The 18,026-nt window shown below is 30.7% G+C and overlaps 5 protein-coding genes across 5 annotated transcripts; all 5 read left to right on the top strand.

Annotated features, from left to right (window-relative positions):
- The first annotated feature begins 823 nt into the window (after nt 1–823).
- LOC25487410 (uncharacterized) lies at nt 824–1,331 on the top strand. The gene has a single exon (XM_013609332.3). The coding sequence runs from the start codon at nt 902–904 to the stop codon at nt 1,163–1,165; it is 264 nt and encodes an 87-aa protein (XP_013464786.1). The 5' UTR covers nt 824–901; the 3' UTR covers nt 1,166–1,331.
- A 2,633-nt stretch (nt 1,332–3,964) lies between these two features.
- LOC25488439 (uncharacterized) lies at nt 3,965–4,496 on the top strand. The gene has a single exon (XM_013609331.3). It carries the CDS (start codon nt 4,051–4,053, stop codon nt 4,318–4,320), a length of 270 nt encoding a protein of 89 aa, XP_013464785.1. The 5' UTR covers nt 3,965–4,050; the 3' UTR covers nt 4,321–4,496.
- Nucleotides 4,497–5,761: 1,265 nt separating this feature from the next.
- Nucleotides 5,762–6,534, top strand: LOC25488438 (uncharacterized). Its single transcript, XM_013609330.3, has one exon. The coding sequence runs from the start codon at nt 5,985–5,987 to the stop codon at nt 6,252–6,254; it is 270 nt and encodes an 89-aa protein (XP_013464784.1). The 5' UTR covers nt 5,762–5,984; the 3' UTR covers nt 6,255–6,534.
- A 2,231-nt stretch (nt 6,535–8,765) lies between these two features.
- LOC112419030 (uncharacterized) lies at nt 8,766–9,339 on the top strand. The gene has a single exon (XM_024775753.2). The coding sequence runs from the start codon at nt 8,912–8,914 to the stop codon at nt 9,179–9,181; it is 270 nt and encodes an 89-aa protein (XP_024631521.1). The 5' UTR covers nt 8,766–8,911; the 3' UTR covers nt 9,182–9,339.
- A 4,530-nt stretch (nt 9,340–13,869) lies between these two features.
- LOC11416476 (vesicle-associated protein 4-1) lies at nt 13,870–17,563 on the top strand. The gene is made up of 7 exons (XM_003596447.4): nt 13,870–14,232; nt 14,849–14,919; nt 15,619–15,700; nt 15,818–15,936; nt 16,838–16,915; nt 16,995–17,114; nt 17,214–17,563. Exons 1-7 carry the CDS (start codon nt 14,031–14,033, stop codon nt 17,271–17,273), a joined length of 732 nt encoding a protein of 243 aa, XP_003596495.1. The 5' UTR covers nt 13,870–14,030; the 3' UTR covers nt 17,274–17,563.
- Nucleotides 17,564–18,026: the final 463 nt, after the last annotated feature.

Genomic DNA, 18,026 nt, shown 5'->3' with positions numbered 1-18,026 from the left:
GCATACTACTACCAAAGTACCACATTTTACTTTAATTTATAATGATGGCAAATGCACCAATATTTAATAAAAGTGTAATGTCAACATTATTGCATTTTTTAATATACGTGTAACAACCTTAAACGACACTCATTTTTAAACGAAAAAGTAGTTGGTTTTATTATTTGCTTCATATACATTGTCGTTTTGCACAAAAAATTCGAAAAACTCTGAGTTACACACCGATAACGTAACGGCAATATAGCTGGTTTATCAGAAAACAATTGGCCGGCGCAGTCATGTATTATGTGCCTACGACCAACTAGACCACGTTAGAGTCTCACACACTTTCTGTGTATTGATTTGTGCATTTAACAATTCTGAGTTAATTCCATTTCCACCTTAAAAAGAAAATAAAATAAAATGTTCTTCATGTGTCATTTGCAATATTTATTTGATAAATTATATTCATTTTATCATTAATAATAATACAATTAATTTGAGAGTCTCATGTTCGATTTTCCCGCCAATTTAAGTGGGTTAATTTACCTTCTTAAACAAATATTAATACAACTAACTATACAAAATTCAAATGAGAATTTTTATATGGAGAGTAATGCAGGACCTTCTAAAGTAAAAATGCACGTAGAAAAGGGAATCTCTTTGACACCTCATGGTCATTTCGAGACACATGTCATGTCTTCATTCCAAACAATTGGTGCAAAAATTTCGACCGCACCTAGTTTTGCTTTTCTCACCCTCTTTCACCTGGAAAATAAAACACGTGGTTTCTTAATCCAACTTTAAAATCACCCAATGTCTCATGCAACCCACATATATAAATATCAATAAAATTCATATACTACTCATAAATCGATTTCTTCATAAAATCAATAACCTATTACTGGTCCTATTCACAAATATGAGTGCAACAACTAAAGCTTGGATAGTAGTTGCATCAAGCATTGGAGCTGTGGAGGCCTTAAAAGATCAATTAGGGATTTGTAGATGGAACTATGCTTTTAGGTCAATGCAACAACATGTTAATACCAGATCACCTTACACTCAAGCCAAGAATTTGTCAAATTCTGCTAATGCTTCCAACAAGGGGAAGAGAAACAAGGAAGAATCTATGAAGAAAGTCATGGACCTGAATTGTTGGGGTCCACCTACTATAAGATTTTAATTAAATATTTTAGTGGTTAGGTGGAGTAGTGTATAACATGGTTTATTCGTTCAATTTTGTAAGGAATATGTCATTATGGTACCTGGTGAAGTGCTTGAGATCGTGGTTTTGTAAGGTTAAACAGCTGCTTCAAGTTTCTTAGCGCAAAAAAACAAACAAACTTAAGCTCCTCTTTTTTTTTTTTTTTTGTCAGGTAGTCTAGTGGCTAGAAATTCACTTTTAAAGTGAATAAGTGGGGTGTCCGGGGTTCGAACCCCGGTCCTGCATATAATAATGTATTGTCCCTGCCAACTGAGCTATGCTCACGGGGACAGCTCCTCTTTATTTAGAGTTTATGTTTTTTTTTTTTTTTTTTTAAATATTTTTTCCTTTATTTTTATATATTAACAAAACAAGATAGAATTAATTATATATGGTAACAAGATCAGTATTATTTTTCATTTAGAAACCGATTATTCCTAGTATTTTTCATGGTAACAATACAAATTAAGGTGTTACAAAAAGGAAAAGAGGAATGTTATTTAAACAACAATTTTTTGAACAATATATGAGACAACTAAAAATATACACAAAATACAAATATTAACACAATAAAAGAGCAAGAACACAATTAAAGTATGAGAGATAGAGTTATTCCAAAAACTCTCATAAAATAATAGTACGAATATCATTTCTAAAAAAAAATATACATATATGATTTTTTTTTTAGGTTAAATAAGTTTTGTTCATATTAAGTTATGCTTTTAATCCTCATTAAAAAAAGTGGTATGTGTATGTCCTTATAAACATTTTAGTATGAAGTCTTAGTCCTTCTTAATTTTAAATTTGCTTTGTTTTATTATCCTTAAACTTTTTAAATTTTGAATGAGTTTCACACACATACTTAAATCCTTATAAAAAGTTTGAAGTATTTACAGGGACTAAATATTTATTTAATACTTTGTTTTATTTCTAATTTAACTTAAGAATAATCCAAGATCACTTGAATGATATGATAATGGATCTCTTTCATCTTAACTAGAGTCGTAATTTGAATCCAATCTTAAAAATACAACAATATTGTTAAATCTCTTAAGGGAGAGTGTTGTCAACCATTGTAGTCTTTTTTATGCAAAATATCAAGTGCAGAGGGGTTACCTACTGCATAACCCTGACCATATATTAATTTAAAGAAAAAGAGTACATAAAAAGAGAGAGGACTAATGCCAAAAGCCTCGAGAAAAAAAAAGCAAACAAAGAAAGACAAAAAAAAAACACATTAAAGGACTAGCGAGTCGAGCGAGTGGAATTGCTGTTATTTTAACTCTGCTGTTATTTTAACTTGTTCTTCGATTTTCTTAGGACCACCAATTGAAATTGCTCTTCATTTTGAGTCATGTTATCCCATGATTTGCTTAGAAACACCCTAGCTTGTTGGGCCTCAGTAAAAACTAACCCTAAAACTTGATGTCGCGAATAACATTTGCACTGAAGTTTGACAAGTTAGAGTATGTCGCTATCATGGCACTACCAAAAGGCTCATGAGTTGAAGTTTGTATGACATGGTCTCCCAAAGGAACATAGTCTGCTACTATTTCATCACAAGAACCCATGTAATTCCAAGAATGAGTATTATGAATATAGTCGAGATCAGTGATTGTATCACTCTAAAGATCAACTATACACATATTTGAATATTGGTTGCTCTGATGAGCCTCCCTCTATTTCTCAGGCAGTACAAAATCATGATCTGCTCCAACAAAAATATTAGAAATCTCTTCCTCATGGTTTAAGACATCTTCCACAAACACACAAGTTGCTATTTCCTTAAACCTTAGTATATCATCAATAAGAGGACTATTTCTACAACAGTTTTACTGCAACAAGTAACATTTTTTGGAAAAGTACTTACAGGAGGTGTGATCTCTACATCCGCCTTATCAATATTTGAACCATTGGGTATACTATGTTGCACTTTTGGAGGAATCTGATACTTGCAGTACTTAAGAGAATGTCCAACAATCTGACATGAGTTACATAAAGGCGGAAGTTTCTCATACTCAACATCCGCATAGAAATCAAAATCCTTCCTTTCAACGAGGATTCTTTCACGCAAATTTAAAGTTGGATCAAGCTCTATTAAAACTATGGCAAAGTGACAAAAAAAGTTATTTTCTTAGTTGCCTTATTAAGAGTCAGAAGAGCGCCTAGTGCCCTACAATTTCAAACAATGTTTTTTGTTGCCAATATTAAGAATAATGCAAATATTAAGTTTATTAAAGTAATAAGGTATTTAAACTAAAAGTTGTTTGATGGTATAAGTTTGAGACTATGGAGTATGTTTTTCTTAAAGCCTTGTGTTCTAATTCTCACAGTGTCAATTTTTATGGGATAATTCATACAAAATTTTGCTCCGACTTTAAATAGAGTCCCTGCAAGTTGATAGTGAAATGGTTCACCCATATTAGATGGTTACCGAATCAGATATTGAGTAAATATGGGTGATCCATTTAGTCCCTCCAAGTATAGTTAAATTATTAATTTAATAATTTTTTTTAGAGTATTTATTTATTTATTTTGAGGGAATTGATTTTTGAGAGTTATTAATTTAATTAATAGAATGAATAAAGTTGGTCATAAAAGACTAGACATTTGAGTCACACCCGCGTAGCTTTTGAGAAAATTGTGTATCCGTTCCAAACAATAGGTGAAACCGCCCCTAGTTTTGTTCTGCTTGTATTTTTGCTTATGCCCCTTGTTTAGTTCTTAACTCCCACTTCTAATTCACTCAACTTACCCTCATACATATATATATAAGAATTTATCAACACTAATTCATCATCACACATCAAAACAAAACAACTTCATCATAATATTCAACAAAGGTACAAGTTACAACAAACAACATGAGTGCAGCAACAAAAGCTTGGGTAGTAGCATCAAGCATAGGAGCAGTGGAAGCATTAAAAGACCAACTTGGTGTATGCAGGTGGAACTATGCTTTTAGATCACTTCATCAACATGCTAAGAACAATATTAGATCATACTCTCAAGCCAAGAAATTGTCCTCTGCTTCATCTGCTGCTGTTTCGAATAAGGTGAAGAGAAGCAAGGAAGAATCTATGAGGAAAGTCATTGACTTGAATTGCTGGGGTCCTAGTACTGCAAGGTTTTAATATTGTGGACATTTAATTAATGCTGATTTATAATGTATTGTAATGTAATAAATCCATTATGATGCAGGTTAGATACTAGTTACTACTTTTTATCCATCCCATCTCATCTTATGTATCAAATTCATCCAAAATTTTGTTCGTTAATGCTTATGAATCAAGAAAACTGAAAATTGAGATGTTGTTTGTGTCCACTTTATAACCCCTATTAGTCCCTGTATTAAATCTCTAAACACTATAGATTTAATCTTGTGACTATGTAAGAATTAAAGAATAGCTTCTAAGCCAAAAAAATACAAGTCTAATTAATGACTTTTTTTTTTCCTTCATCAATTCACACTAAGTTCCAACTCTCCTGGGCTTTAATCTCCAAGAATGGATTCCAAAAGCTCTAAGATGTGATGGATGAAGGTACAAGCTGATGAATTAAACAATTTGAACATGTAATCTTAAAAATTGGACTCTAATAAAAAGAAGCATCAAAAACTAAAAAAAAAAATTGTTTATTTAAATTGAAAATCATATCAAAAACTTATAAATAATATCAATAACATGAAAAGAGTCATGTTCAATCAAAATACAACTTTCAGTTAAAGGATGGATCTGTTTGTTATAGTTTTGTTTAAATGATTTTTATAGTGTTTGATCTTTTTGATATAACTTTTTAAAGAAATCTTCCAATGTGAAATTAGTTTGACTAGATTCTCATAAAAAGTTATTTTAAGTGTTTGTTAAAAAAAAGTTATTTTAAGTATTTCAGCTTTTTAGTACCATTTTTTTTTATACAATAATTCAAAAAAAAAAAATGCATAAATGAGACGCTATTTTGAACAGATTTTGATAAAAAAATATTTTTGAAAGATGTCTTTTTGAAAAAAAATATGTGCAATCTTCGGTGGCATTTGACATCTTGTTCTTACGTGATTGGGAATTTCTACTACAATTCCCTCGGATATTGGGGAGAAGGCTATGCAATTATGTGGTTCACATATGTTTAGAAAGGATGCTTGTTTCACTCTCTATGGTGGTTAAAGACTCATAAACTTAATGTTTTCTTCGACTTTTACTTATGGTGGTCTAATCCCCTCGTTTGCATGGGTTATAGTCCCGCATAATGTTTCCCTTAGTTTTTGTTTTGTTTTGGTAGTATTCTAGCTTGCTTTGTAATTTATACTCTTTTTACTCCATTTCAGACATACCTTGTGCTTTAAAGATGTTTTTTTTTTTTTTGATATATGAGTCTAGTGGTTAGAGCTCACACATTTTAAACGTGGAGAAATGAGATATTTAAAATGATCTTTTACATATTGTTTTTCCGCCTCTTAAAAAAATTAAATTAATTAATGAAAAAGACAGACAATACAACTAACAGTCATAGGAGACTAGACATTTGACACCGCGTAGATTTTGAGGAAAGCGTAATTTGGTTCCAAACAAATGAACAATAGGTGAAACCGCCCCTTGTTTTGCTCTGCTTGTATTTACAATTTACATAAGCCCCTTGTTTAGTTCTTAACTCCTAATTTTAAATCACCACTTAACTTTCCCATATATATATATGAATCAACACTAACCCATCAACACAAATCACAACAATTTCATACACTTTTACTATATCATATATTCAAAAAAATTCAGACTCAACAAAGGTACTTAAATACTATAAAATGAGTGCAGCAACAAGAGCATGGGTAGTAGCATCAAGCATAGGAGCAGTGGAAGCTTTAAAAGACCAACTTGGTGTATGCAGGTGGAACTATGCTTTTAGGTCACTTCATCAACATGCTAAGAACAATATTAGATCATACACTCAGGCTAAGAAATTGTCATCTGCTTCTTCTGCTGCTGTTTCCAACAAGGTGAAAAGAACCAAGGAAGAATCTATGAAGAAAGTCATGGACTTGAATTGTTGGGGTCCTAGTACTGCAAGGTTTTAATATTGTGGACTTTGAATTGATGCTAATTTATGATGTTATTGTATTGTAATAATTTATTAATTAAATATTTTGGTGCAAGTTTATTTTTTATTTTTTTATAATTAAGCATTTAGGTGAGTTGATCTGAAGTATTACCAAGGTGATTGCATGCCTCAAACTTAAAGAGCGGTAGCAAAGTACTTAATTAAAAATCATGCTCCTTTCATTTAGCTGAAAGTTAGATATTATGTAACCAAGAAAAAAGAGAATTGAGATATAGTTTCCATATTTTATTTGTCTACTGGGCTTGCAAGTTGAGTCTTTTCATGAAGAAATAATTTTTTTTTTTTTTTTTTTTTTTTATAAATCTAAATAGCAGAAGATTTTGAGTTTGAGCATCTTTGTTGCAGCAAAAATAACTTTTTTTAATTATTTTTTATAATTAATGTCTAAAAGTGTTTAGATGAGATGATACAACTCTTTTTTATGCTAACTAAGGTTTTTAGTTTGAGCATACATCAACGTTAAAACTATTAAGATAAATTTCTGAATTCCACAAACCTTAGGGGGGTGTATTCAACTGATATTTCAAAGGATTTTAAAAGACTTTTTTGTTTTAAAAAAGTCTTTAGGTATTCAATCAAGACTTTTAAGGAATCTAAAACATTCTTGTGGTATTCAATTAGGATTTTCAAGATTTTTTAATGAGTCCAAATAAAATCCAGTGGTATTCAATTCAGATTTTGCACAACTTAAAAATTGTCTATTGGTATTCAAAATTATAAGGATTTTAATGGATTGTTACGAGTAATGGATTTTGTGAGACTTTTTAGTGTAAAATGCATCTACTAACAATCTCACACCTAGCCTTGAGACTTTTTTGTCTGCCACACATAGTCTTGAGATTTTTTTTAGTTGCTTTTCGTTATTTTCTTTTTTACGGTAGTTGCTTCTCGAGTCTCGAAAAAAAAAATCTTCCTGCACACGTTACATAGTTATCACATTTCACTTTAAAGTTTTACAGATTTTACTGTTCTTTAGCAGTTTTGTACAAGTCATTTTTTTTACTAATATCATTTTTATGAAGTTATAAAGTTTTGTGCAAGCAGTAAAATATGAACATTATCATTCAAATATAAAATATAAAAATGCCTTGCACAAGTCATTTTTTTTACTAGTATAATTTCTTTAGCAGTTTTGTTCAAGCAGTAAAAATGTCTTACAGATTGTTATGAAGTTTTGTGCAAGTCATTTTTTTTTTCTACTAATATCATTATTTATTATTTTTTTAGCGGATTGTTTTGTTGTTGTTATATGCCTTACGATTACAGTTAAATGACCATTATCTTTTTAGGCATTTTTATTATTATTTTTTCGTCAAGTAGTTTAATGGTTAGATTCACACACATTATGTGTGGAGAATCCGGAGTTCAAACTCCGACCCCTGCAAAAATTATCCCTGGTAGCTACTAACTGAGCTACACTTACGAGGCATTATTATTATTATTATTATTAGTCAATTTGATATTATAGATTTATAATATTTTTTAATCTACGGTCATTTTGAATTTTTCTTAAAAATTGATACAATAATTTCAAATCTTAAAATCTCGTCAAGTCCGTTGAAATCTTAAAAATTTGTATTATAAATCCATTAAAATTATGTGTTCAAAATCCTGATTGTAAAAAGTCATTTAAAAAAAGTCTTTTAAAATCCAACAAAGTCAATATAATCTCACAAAATCCTTTAAAATCTTCAAGATTTTGTTTGCCAAAATAATATTTTAAAATCTCAATCCAATACAGTGTTGGAAAAAAATAATAATAGTGCAGTACAGTGTTGAAAAAAATAAAAACATCCATAAGCATCTAGGAAAAACACAATTAACTTCTTGATATAATCCATTGAAATCTTGATAGTCTTTTAAAATCTTAAGATATAAATCCCTTGAAATCCTTGAGAATCTTTTAAAATCCTAAAAGTCATTAAAATCTTGCATAATCTTTTAAAATTCACTAGATTTTTTCATACAAAAATAATCTTTTAAAATCCTAATCAAATACACCCCTTTAAGTGATTAGTATTTGCACTTGCACGCATTTGATACCTCAAAATTTAAGCATGCATCGATGAGCCCCTTAACTTTAAGCCACCCTGCAGCGGGTTCCTTCATTGTTAATGGTTTTCTCTCTAATTTGTTAGATATATCTAACGGTTTTAATGAGACTGGTATAAATAAACGTATATTTGTTGTGAAAGGAAAGTAATTATTTTGATCAAAATTCTGTAACTACTCCTTTTTTTCCTTAATTGCTAACTTCCAGTTGAGTCTATTGGTATTTTCCCTTCTGATTTGTTTCCTTATCAGTCCTAATTGCATTAACACAACGTTAATTAGGGACCAAAATTACTCATTTTAGAGTTAAGGTGCCAAACTTAACTTGGAAAATAAGTTAAAACCAAAATATTATTACCTAAATTAAACTATGAATAGCCAATAAGAAAAAAGTTAGTCTTGGGAAACAAGACATTTGACACTGCCCCTAGTTATTTTTCCAGTTTTTGTTACTTCCCCAACAAACAAGCACCTGAATTACTTCTTAACTCCCACTTCTAAATCATACCCCCATATATATTGAAAAAATATCAACACTAGTCCATTCAACAAAGGTACAACATGAGTGCAGCAGTAAGAGCTTGGATGATAGCATTAAGCACAGGAGGAGTGGAGGCCTTAAAAGACCAACTTGGTGTATGCAGGTGGAACCATTCTTTTAGATCCTTTCATCAGCATGCTAAGAGCAATATCAGATCATACACTAAGGCCAAGAAATTGTCATCTGCTTCTTCTGCTGCTGTTTCCAACAAGGTGAAGAGAAGCAAGGAAGAATCTATGAGGAAAGTCATTGACTTGAATTGTCGGGGTCCTAGTACTTCAAGGTTTTAATATTGTGCACTTTTAAATAATGATATTTCAATGAATAATGTTATTGTAATGTGATGTAATAATCCGTTACTCAAACATTATGCTTTTGCATCTAATTTATCCAAAATTTTTTGTTCATGAAATGATTATGTGATCAAGAAAAATGAGATTTGATTTGAGATCTAGTTTCATAATTTATTCAATTGTTTGTTTCAACTTTATGTTTTTGATTATTCCTTGTATTGAGATCTAGTTAACTTGAATCACTATTGGGTGGAGGACGCAATGAGAATGTTGAATTGTAAAATGAGCCATCTCCATTTTAAATATTTGGGTTTACCCATCGGTGATAACCCGAAAAGATTGTCCTAAGGAGATGTAGTGATTGATAAGATTCTAGCAAAATTGTCGGGATGAAAGAGCCCCAATTTATCCATGCAAGGCAATCTCTTCCTTCTCAAATTCGTTTATCTTCGTTACCAATGTGCTTCCTTTCCTTCTTTAAGGCTCCATCTAAGAATTGAGTCTCTTTTTAAATCTGTTTTATGGGGAGGGTGTAAGGGGATCTCAAAAAATTCATTTGATTTATTGAGATAAGGTTTGTTAGATGAGGGAGTTAGGTGGGTTGCTTGTTCGTAACTTGCATTTGTTTGGTTATGCTTTATTAGGAAAACGGTGTTGGAGGTGATTGTGCAATTACTTTTTACCGGAGGAATCCTTGGGAAGGTGGGTTGACGTTATGTAAAAGGTTTAGTAGGCTGTTTGATTTAACAATGTGATTGCGGATATATGTACTTGCTTTTTTCATGCCACCGCTACGACTAGGAAACAACAAAATATTATTAAAACGCTCATTGATGAGATTGGCACAATTAAATATCAGCAAGGTTTTGTTGATGAGGTCATCCAATATTTATCCTCTTTATTTAACCGTCAACAAAGTGTGTATGATCGTGTGTTACGAGTTATCCCTCTATGTGTAAATGATGATGATAACATGTTGAGCTTAGTATAGAGGAGGGGTGCCATTTAGTCTGGACTTGTGTAAGTATTGGTCCATAATGGATCAATATTTATAGTCATTGGATTATATCTAAGCACAATAACACAATACATCGTTTTCTTTACTCTTTCTAAATATTTCCTTGCCTTCTTTCTCTTTCTGTAATTTCAGCATTCAATTTTCAATTGTTTTTAATGAAAATCCATTGTTTTCAATCAATATTTAGAGTTTAATAATTTAACATATCGTTTATATTATAATATTAAATTAATATTTACTCACAAAAATTTATTTTATATTTATTTTCATTTACTTAAACATAGCAATGAAAAGCATTTTTTTATAAAAGATAGCAATGAACAGTCAAAGAATGTATTATTTATTATTACTGCTATTACTATTCTTTTGGAAAGTATAATACTATTCTAAAAAAACCATGAAAATAAATAACTAATTGATAACGGTACCAGAATTATACTCTTCAGTAACAATAACATGTATCCTTTCTTATTTAAAAAAAAAACATGTACCTTTTCTCCCATTTGTAAAAAAAATGTCCTTTTAATGGCTTTGCCATTTCGTCTATCTACCAAAAAAAAAAAAAAAAATGTCCTTTTCTCCTTAAAAAAAAACTTGTATGCTTTCGTAAAAATAAAATCAAATAACAATATGCAGGTGTCCAATAATTACTGTCACAAATTTGTCAAGAAAAAAAAAATTACAGTAATAATATGTAGTATTTTAAATTATAATAATTATAAAGGGTAAAAATGATTTTTTTTATAAAATGATAAGAAAAGATGGGTTAAATTTAGTGTTTATAGATCATGATAAGATTTAGGGATTCATATAATCTAACTATTGAAAATATTGGTCCATAATAGACAAATATTTTCATGGGTTCATTTTATATTATTGAAGTTATTCACCAGATGCATCCCAATAAAGTACTCGACCCGGATGGACTAAATCTGACTTTCTATCATAATTTTTGGAATCATTCATTGTCCTAAGGATGTGTTTGAAACATGTAAAAGGTTGCATGATAATGAAGCCTTGTCTCCTAATTTTAATGACACCAATATTGTGTTGTTACCAATTGGGAGAGATTCAAAGCACGATCAAAGATTGGAGACATCTACCACTCTGTAATGCTGTATACAAAATTCTTGATAAAGTGATGGACATTTGATTGAAGAGAATTATGTCCAAGTATTAATCAATCAATTTGTGTTGAAGTCCAGGTCCATACTTGATAATGCTTTAGCTGCTTCTGAATTTATAAATTCTATGAAGAGCAAGACAAAAGGAAAAACTAGTGATATTGCACTAAAAATTGACTTCAACAAGGTATATTATAGAGTTGATAGGGCGTATATTCATGGATTTATGCAAATGATGGACTTTGATCCTAAATGGATTCGTTGAGTGATGATGTGTGTGGGATCCATTTTTTATTCGGTACTAGTAAATGATGAGACGACTAATCTTATTTATCTAGGAAGAGGATTGAGAAAAGGTGATCCACTATCACTCTACCTCTTCATCCTTTGTATGAAAGGTATATCGATGTTAATGCGACAAACATATAGGGGTGACCGAATGCATGGTGTACAAATTTTTCGAAATGAGCCTATTATGTCGCATCTTTTAGTTGTGAATGGATGTTTTCCTTTTTGCAAGGCCAATTGTGTGGAAGATGAAAATATGAAAGAAATCCAAACAAAACAAACTATGGTGAAGCGTATGAAAAATTGATTAACTTTTGAAAGTCTGAAGTTTTTTTTTCTAGTAAAAATGTTCTAAGATCTAGTTAAAGAAGATGTTGCGACAATCCTTGATCTTAATATCGCATTTGGGTCCGATAAATATTTGGGAATGTCATATTCGAGGACTAGTATAATAGGATAAAATTTTCCATTTTTTCTAAGAGAAAAAAGAAAGAGACTCTAGATTAATTGAGCTAAAAATGATTATTCCAATGAAAAGGCTACTAGAACTAGGTACTAGTCCATCTATTTGAAACTAACAATAATGAGTCTTGAATTCATGGTAAGTAGAGTAATAACCCTACCATCGCCGTCCATTTAATGGAAACAAAAAGGGTGAAAGAGAGTTAAGGACCATTGAAGAACACTACTACTAGTACCAGAGAGGAGGAAAAGATCCTTGTTTGTATGAAAACAAAGGAATATCATAATAATTCTCATAATCAATTTCCCAACGAACAACATACCTACACCAACAAACATAGCCCACATTTGTTAATGCCTCTCTAACACCTAACTTAATCTCCCATCATTAAATGCCTTACACTTCAATCAATCCCAACTCCAACCCTTAACTCATGTTCCTTCCTTATCTACAAGAAAAAAGATATTTTCGCAATTTAAAAAAAATATCATAATCATGATATATGATTTTTTATATATAAATTTATAAAATATTATATTGAATCAATATTTATCAAAATAATTGAAAGGCATAGTTTCACTCACACAACAAAATTATATACTCTGGTAGAATCTATATATTGATAGAAAAAAATATATTCTACTGTACAAATTGAATTGATATATTTATTTCGTAAATTAAAAAAATAATAATCATTTTTTGAAATAAAGAGTTTTTTATCGATTTTATATTTTATAAAATATCATTTTATTTTTTGTAAGAATCATATTAATTTTTTACATTCATAAAAAAAAATAATGAATATTCATTTTTATGAGTAATATGAATTTTAAAAATTAAATTTTATTTTGCTGACACTTAGGTAAATAAAAATTAGTTATTATAATTGTAGATGATAGAAAATAATTTTTAAAAAATAATTCATTTAACTATTAATTTAAAAACCACACATATCAATATCAAGTACACTCAAATTTCTCATTGTATCATAGAAATTGTCATGTTAAAAAATGTTAATTTATTAAAAATGAATAAAAATTAACCACGATAGTTGTTTATATTTGATATCATTAATCGATAATAATCGTGAACTTTTCAAAAATAATAAAAATGTTTGTAAGAAAAAAGAATAAAAATGTTTATCCTTTAAAATTCATTTTTTTTTTGAACGAGTGAAAATAAAATATATCAATCACGTGAAAGGTTCTCTATAGTACATAAGATTAACAAATACTACTAATTAAGATCAAAATCTATGTCTGGGTTTTTTGTATGGATATCCACCTGAAAGAGAACGATTTTAAAATTAAGATTTTTTTGTTGTTGTTGAAGAAGGTACACTAGTCTACCAAAATTAACATCAGAAGAATCAAACATAAGATCTTAAAGATGAACACACCACGCAAGCCAATATCACTAAAACAACTCAAGTGGATTAAAATTCAAATTAGTTAAAATTCAGATTTCTTAACTAATATTCTTCAATCTAACAACATTTGAATGTTATGAAATTGAATCTCTTTCCATTTAACGAGCGATCAGACTTTAAATCTAAAATAAAGTAGTGTTAAATCGATGAATTTTGTCATTGACTACGATGATATTCACCTTGAGAGATTTTTCTCTCCAATTACACAAAAGATAACTTATTCAAAACAAAATAAACAGACTTATAATAAAATATGTAAGGTGTAAAGTTCAAATTCCGATGATAAAAAAAAAAGGGACCTATGTTATATATTCCATTAATAATAATATTTTGTAATAAATGAGTAGGAGCGTGTGCATTAAATAAAACGCTACCTGGATGAAACACGTTCCCACAAAGTCGTTGTTAAACACAAATACTCTCTGTTTCTCTTCTCTTCTTCTTCTTCTTCTTCTTCTTCTCTTCAAATCAAAATTCAAAACGCTGCGTTTCATTCTTTCATTCAATCACTCTCCGGCGACGCCATGGCCATCGCCGCCGGTCACCAGAAACCTACTTCCGACGCCAGCCTCTTCCGCCTCTGTTGGAGCTCCGGTAACGTACAGAATCAAACCCAAGGAAACGCTCAAAAATCACCGAAAACGGTGTCTTCTGTAGCAAGGTCATTGTTGCTACCTCCCCGGCGTAGACTCCGTCTTGATCCTTCCAATCACCTCTACTTTCCATGTAATCATCACTTTCTCTATTTCTCATCACCATTTTCAGCATTTCTCTGCTCTTGATTTTGCTTTCGCTTTTTTCTCATTTTTTTTTTTTAATGAATTGAAGTGCTCTGAATTCAAATTCTGTTCTTCTGATTTTAAATTAAGCTGTTCTTTCTCAATTTCTTACCTTTTTTTTTTTTTTTAAATTTCATTTTACTATTTGCAGGAGAAAGTTTTAATTTTTAGTTTAGGGAAAAGGTGAAGAGTACCCTTGTAGCATAGGTTAAGAGGACATAAACAGAAACAAGATTTCTCTTCTTTTTAGGAAGTTCCCAATTTTAGATACAATAGTTATCATCACTGTACTTTAAATAAAGTGTCCTTAAAAAAAGTATATATATTTTTTTTAAGAGTAAATAAATTATAATTGGAAGATAAAAAATAGCTCAAATATCGCCGATAATATTTTGAAAAAAATGATATAATTCAGTGTAATCATATTTGTTGTGTGAAAAAAATTGGGAAGAGCACATGCTTGATAATAGAACTAAAATCTTTGGGTGTGTTTGTGTGCTGTTTGTTAATTTAAAGGTTAATTCATATTCATTCTAAATTTTTGGGTTTTGTTTGTCTTCTAGATGAACCGGGTAAGCAGGTTAGGAGTGCTGTTCGATTAAAAAACACTAGCAAGTCTCATGTTGCTTTCAAGGTATATTGGTTTTTGTGTATTCATGTGTCTCTTATTTTGTTAGTTACAATTTTAAGAAGCATGAACACCGACTTAGTAGCAGGAGAATGTGGGGTAATTTAAATATAGAAGGATTTGTTTATCCCCATGTATGATGTGCCATTTTAGTCATTAAGGTATTTAAATAATAAAGTTTAATTTTCATGTACCATCAGATCTTCTTTCAAAAAAAAAAAATGTACCATCAGATCAATCATGTGTGACATTTTTGAAGTGGTTCCGATAAAAGTAAAATATTTAATGATCTAATATGATTAATTGTTGGTTTAGAGCATCCTTACATTGATAGTTTATATGACTGAAGTCCTTAACGATATTAAAGTATTCTTTAAAGTATATGAAATCCGTCATTTTAGTCCCTAAAGTATATGAAAATTTGTCCTAAGTTTGTTGTATCTTTAACAGTAGGGACTAAAGTGAGAGATTCTATATACTTTATGTGCTAAGTTGGTGAAACATCGTTGGGGGTTTGTCTTACAATGTTAATATAACAGTGCGGTTCTGTTTTTCACTTTTATATATTTTTTTGATGTGAAAGTATGATGAAAAATGAATACACTCATTGTCATGGTTGGTTTGATTACTTGTGTATGTCCATTTCCTATTTTCCTTACATATGTCTAGTTGACTTCTTTAATAACCTCCCTTTTGTGTTTTCAGTTTCAAACTACGGCGCCAAAGAGTTGTTACATGCGGCCTCCTGGTGGCATTCTTGCTCCTGGAGAAAGCGTGATTGCAGCTGGTAATTTTTTCATTAAATTGCTTTTTGTAAAGTTTGTTCTTTGCCTGTCTTGTTAGATTTTTTTTTTTTTTTTTTTTGCATTATATTAATTTATTCCTTTTTGAATATGGTGTTCAGTGTTTAAATTTGTGGAACAACCTGAAAACAATGAAAAGCTGTCAAATCAGAAGAACAAGGTCAAGTTCAAAATCATGAGTCTCAAAGTGAAATTAGGGGTGGACTATGTGCCCGAGCTGGTACGTCTGGTTCTTCTGATATATATTGTATTGATGAGAGACAGGGGGAGGGAGATAATTGGCTTATTTGTGCCTTTTGATTATTTGTTGGTTAATATGTGAACCTTATGCTTTAAAAAGAAAATTGAGCAATAGCTGATATATCCATATTGTGACATTGAACCTGGATTGCTTAACACTTAACTGCCCAAAAGCTAAAATTATGTAGTTCTCTCCCTTGAGGCCATGTTCGAACCTTGGATTTGGATTATTTTTCTTTATGGTAGCAACAAACTATTCAAAACTTGGGATTGCACAGTAATACCTTGGGACTGCACAGTAATACCAGAATGCTTCTTATAAGTGGCATCCACCATTCTTTGGCAAATTTGGAGAACTCGTAATGCACAGGCATTACGAGTTCAGTAGTTCAGATTTATTGTCTGTTTTCAACAGATTGTTCCTTGCCCAAAAGCTAATTATTGTATTTTCAGCGTCATAATGTGCAGTCCATTGTAAGGGTTGTGAATACTGTTGGTTATTCACTTTCTTCTTGTTTATGCCTGAAGCAAGTATACATGTTTAATTTTCGCTGTGATTTTTTTTTTTGAACAATTCGCTGTGATTTTTTTATGTTGTGTAATCATGAACCATGATGACCGTAACTGAAGAAGAAAAAAAAAATCAACAGTCCAGTCAGTGCATTTCATAACCTGTGAATATAGGCTAGGAAAACAGAACTCGAAATTCTGTATAAGAATTGTTGGTCCATAAATAATTGCGACAGGATGTTTTAGGGTTTTATCAGCTTTTGCTGTGTTGATTATTGCTTGTTTTATTTATTCATGCTATTGACAATATTTTCGTGGTGAGCAATTAATTAATAGTACATAAGTTTGGTCTTTGGCATTCTGTCATGCAGTTTGATGAACAAAGGGATCTAGTTACAGTGGAGCGAATCTTGGGAGTTGTATTTTTAGATCCAGAACGGCCAAGTCCCGTGAGTCAAATTTTTTGCAAATTGTCTTAATTAAGCTTTACATATTTGATGTGTAATAATAGAAATGTGGTCGTTTTAGGCCTTGGAAAAACTGAAAAGGCAGTTGGCTGAAGCTGATGCCGCAGTTGAAGCTCGGAAGAAGCCTGCTGCGGAGACAGGTCCTCGAGTTGCTGCTGAAGGTCTTGTCATTGATGAATGGGTATGTAAAATGTTTAGGGGTTAGTTTGTGCTCTTTAGCGTTTTCAGTTAAATATATGTTTTATTACTTGAGCCCTAAATTGTCTCCAAATGTTTATAGAAAGAAAGAAGGGAAAAGTACCTGGCTCGGCAGCAAGTTCAAGCAGTAGATACAGTGTAAAGCACAATTTGTTTTTCTTGCTAGTGTTTTTCTTCAGAGAATGATAAATCAAGATGTTATTGGTGTTGATTTGTCGCCATCAACCTTGGATGCAATTCAAGATATAACATAGTCTGTTGATATAATTGTCAAAGTTCTTGTTCTTTGGATGAAAAGTCATACATGTAAATAGTAGAGTTTGGTTGTTTGTAAAATAAATGCTAGTCTTCCCTGCCATATTTGAGAAATAATGCTAAAATAACATATTATTCATGACCATATCATTTTTTGTCGTGTATTTTTGTTATGAACAAACACATACATCAATTTCTTCAAACTCAATCCAATTTTATAGGATCTAGCTATTCTTAAGTCAACAGTTTATTTTAGAGAGGAAAATAAGTATTTCCAAACTCCTGATTAGAAAAATAACTGATATGCAGGGGCTGGGGTTCGAACCTCGGACACCCCACTTATTCACCTTATAAGGTGAATTCTAACCACTAGGCTACCTGACCAAAAGAAATAAATAGCTGATATATAATCTACAAATACAGTTGACATATTTTTTTGAACAGGAATAATGTTGACATATTAATAGGTAAGTTTTATCTTAAAACATGTTTAAGCTCTTAAAAATGATATTCATGCTCTTGTAATAGGATTCAGTAAAAAGAGTATATTACAGAAAATGGATGATCGAATTCCTTTGATGATGAAAGGACAAAACGACTTCCTTAACTTAATCCATATATAAATCAAGCTTGAAAATCA

Source organism: Medicago truncatula, chromosome 2 (assembly GCF_003473485.1).
Source record: "Medicago truncatula cultivar Jemalong A17 chromosome 2, MtrunA17r5.0-ANR, whole genome shotgun sequence".
Taxonomy (NCBI): Eukaryota; Viridiplantae; Streptophyta; class Magnoliopsida; order Fabales; family Fabaceae; genus Medicago; species Medicago truncatula.
This window is presented reverse-complemented; position numbering and strand designations above follow the sequence as displayed.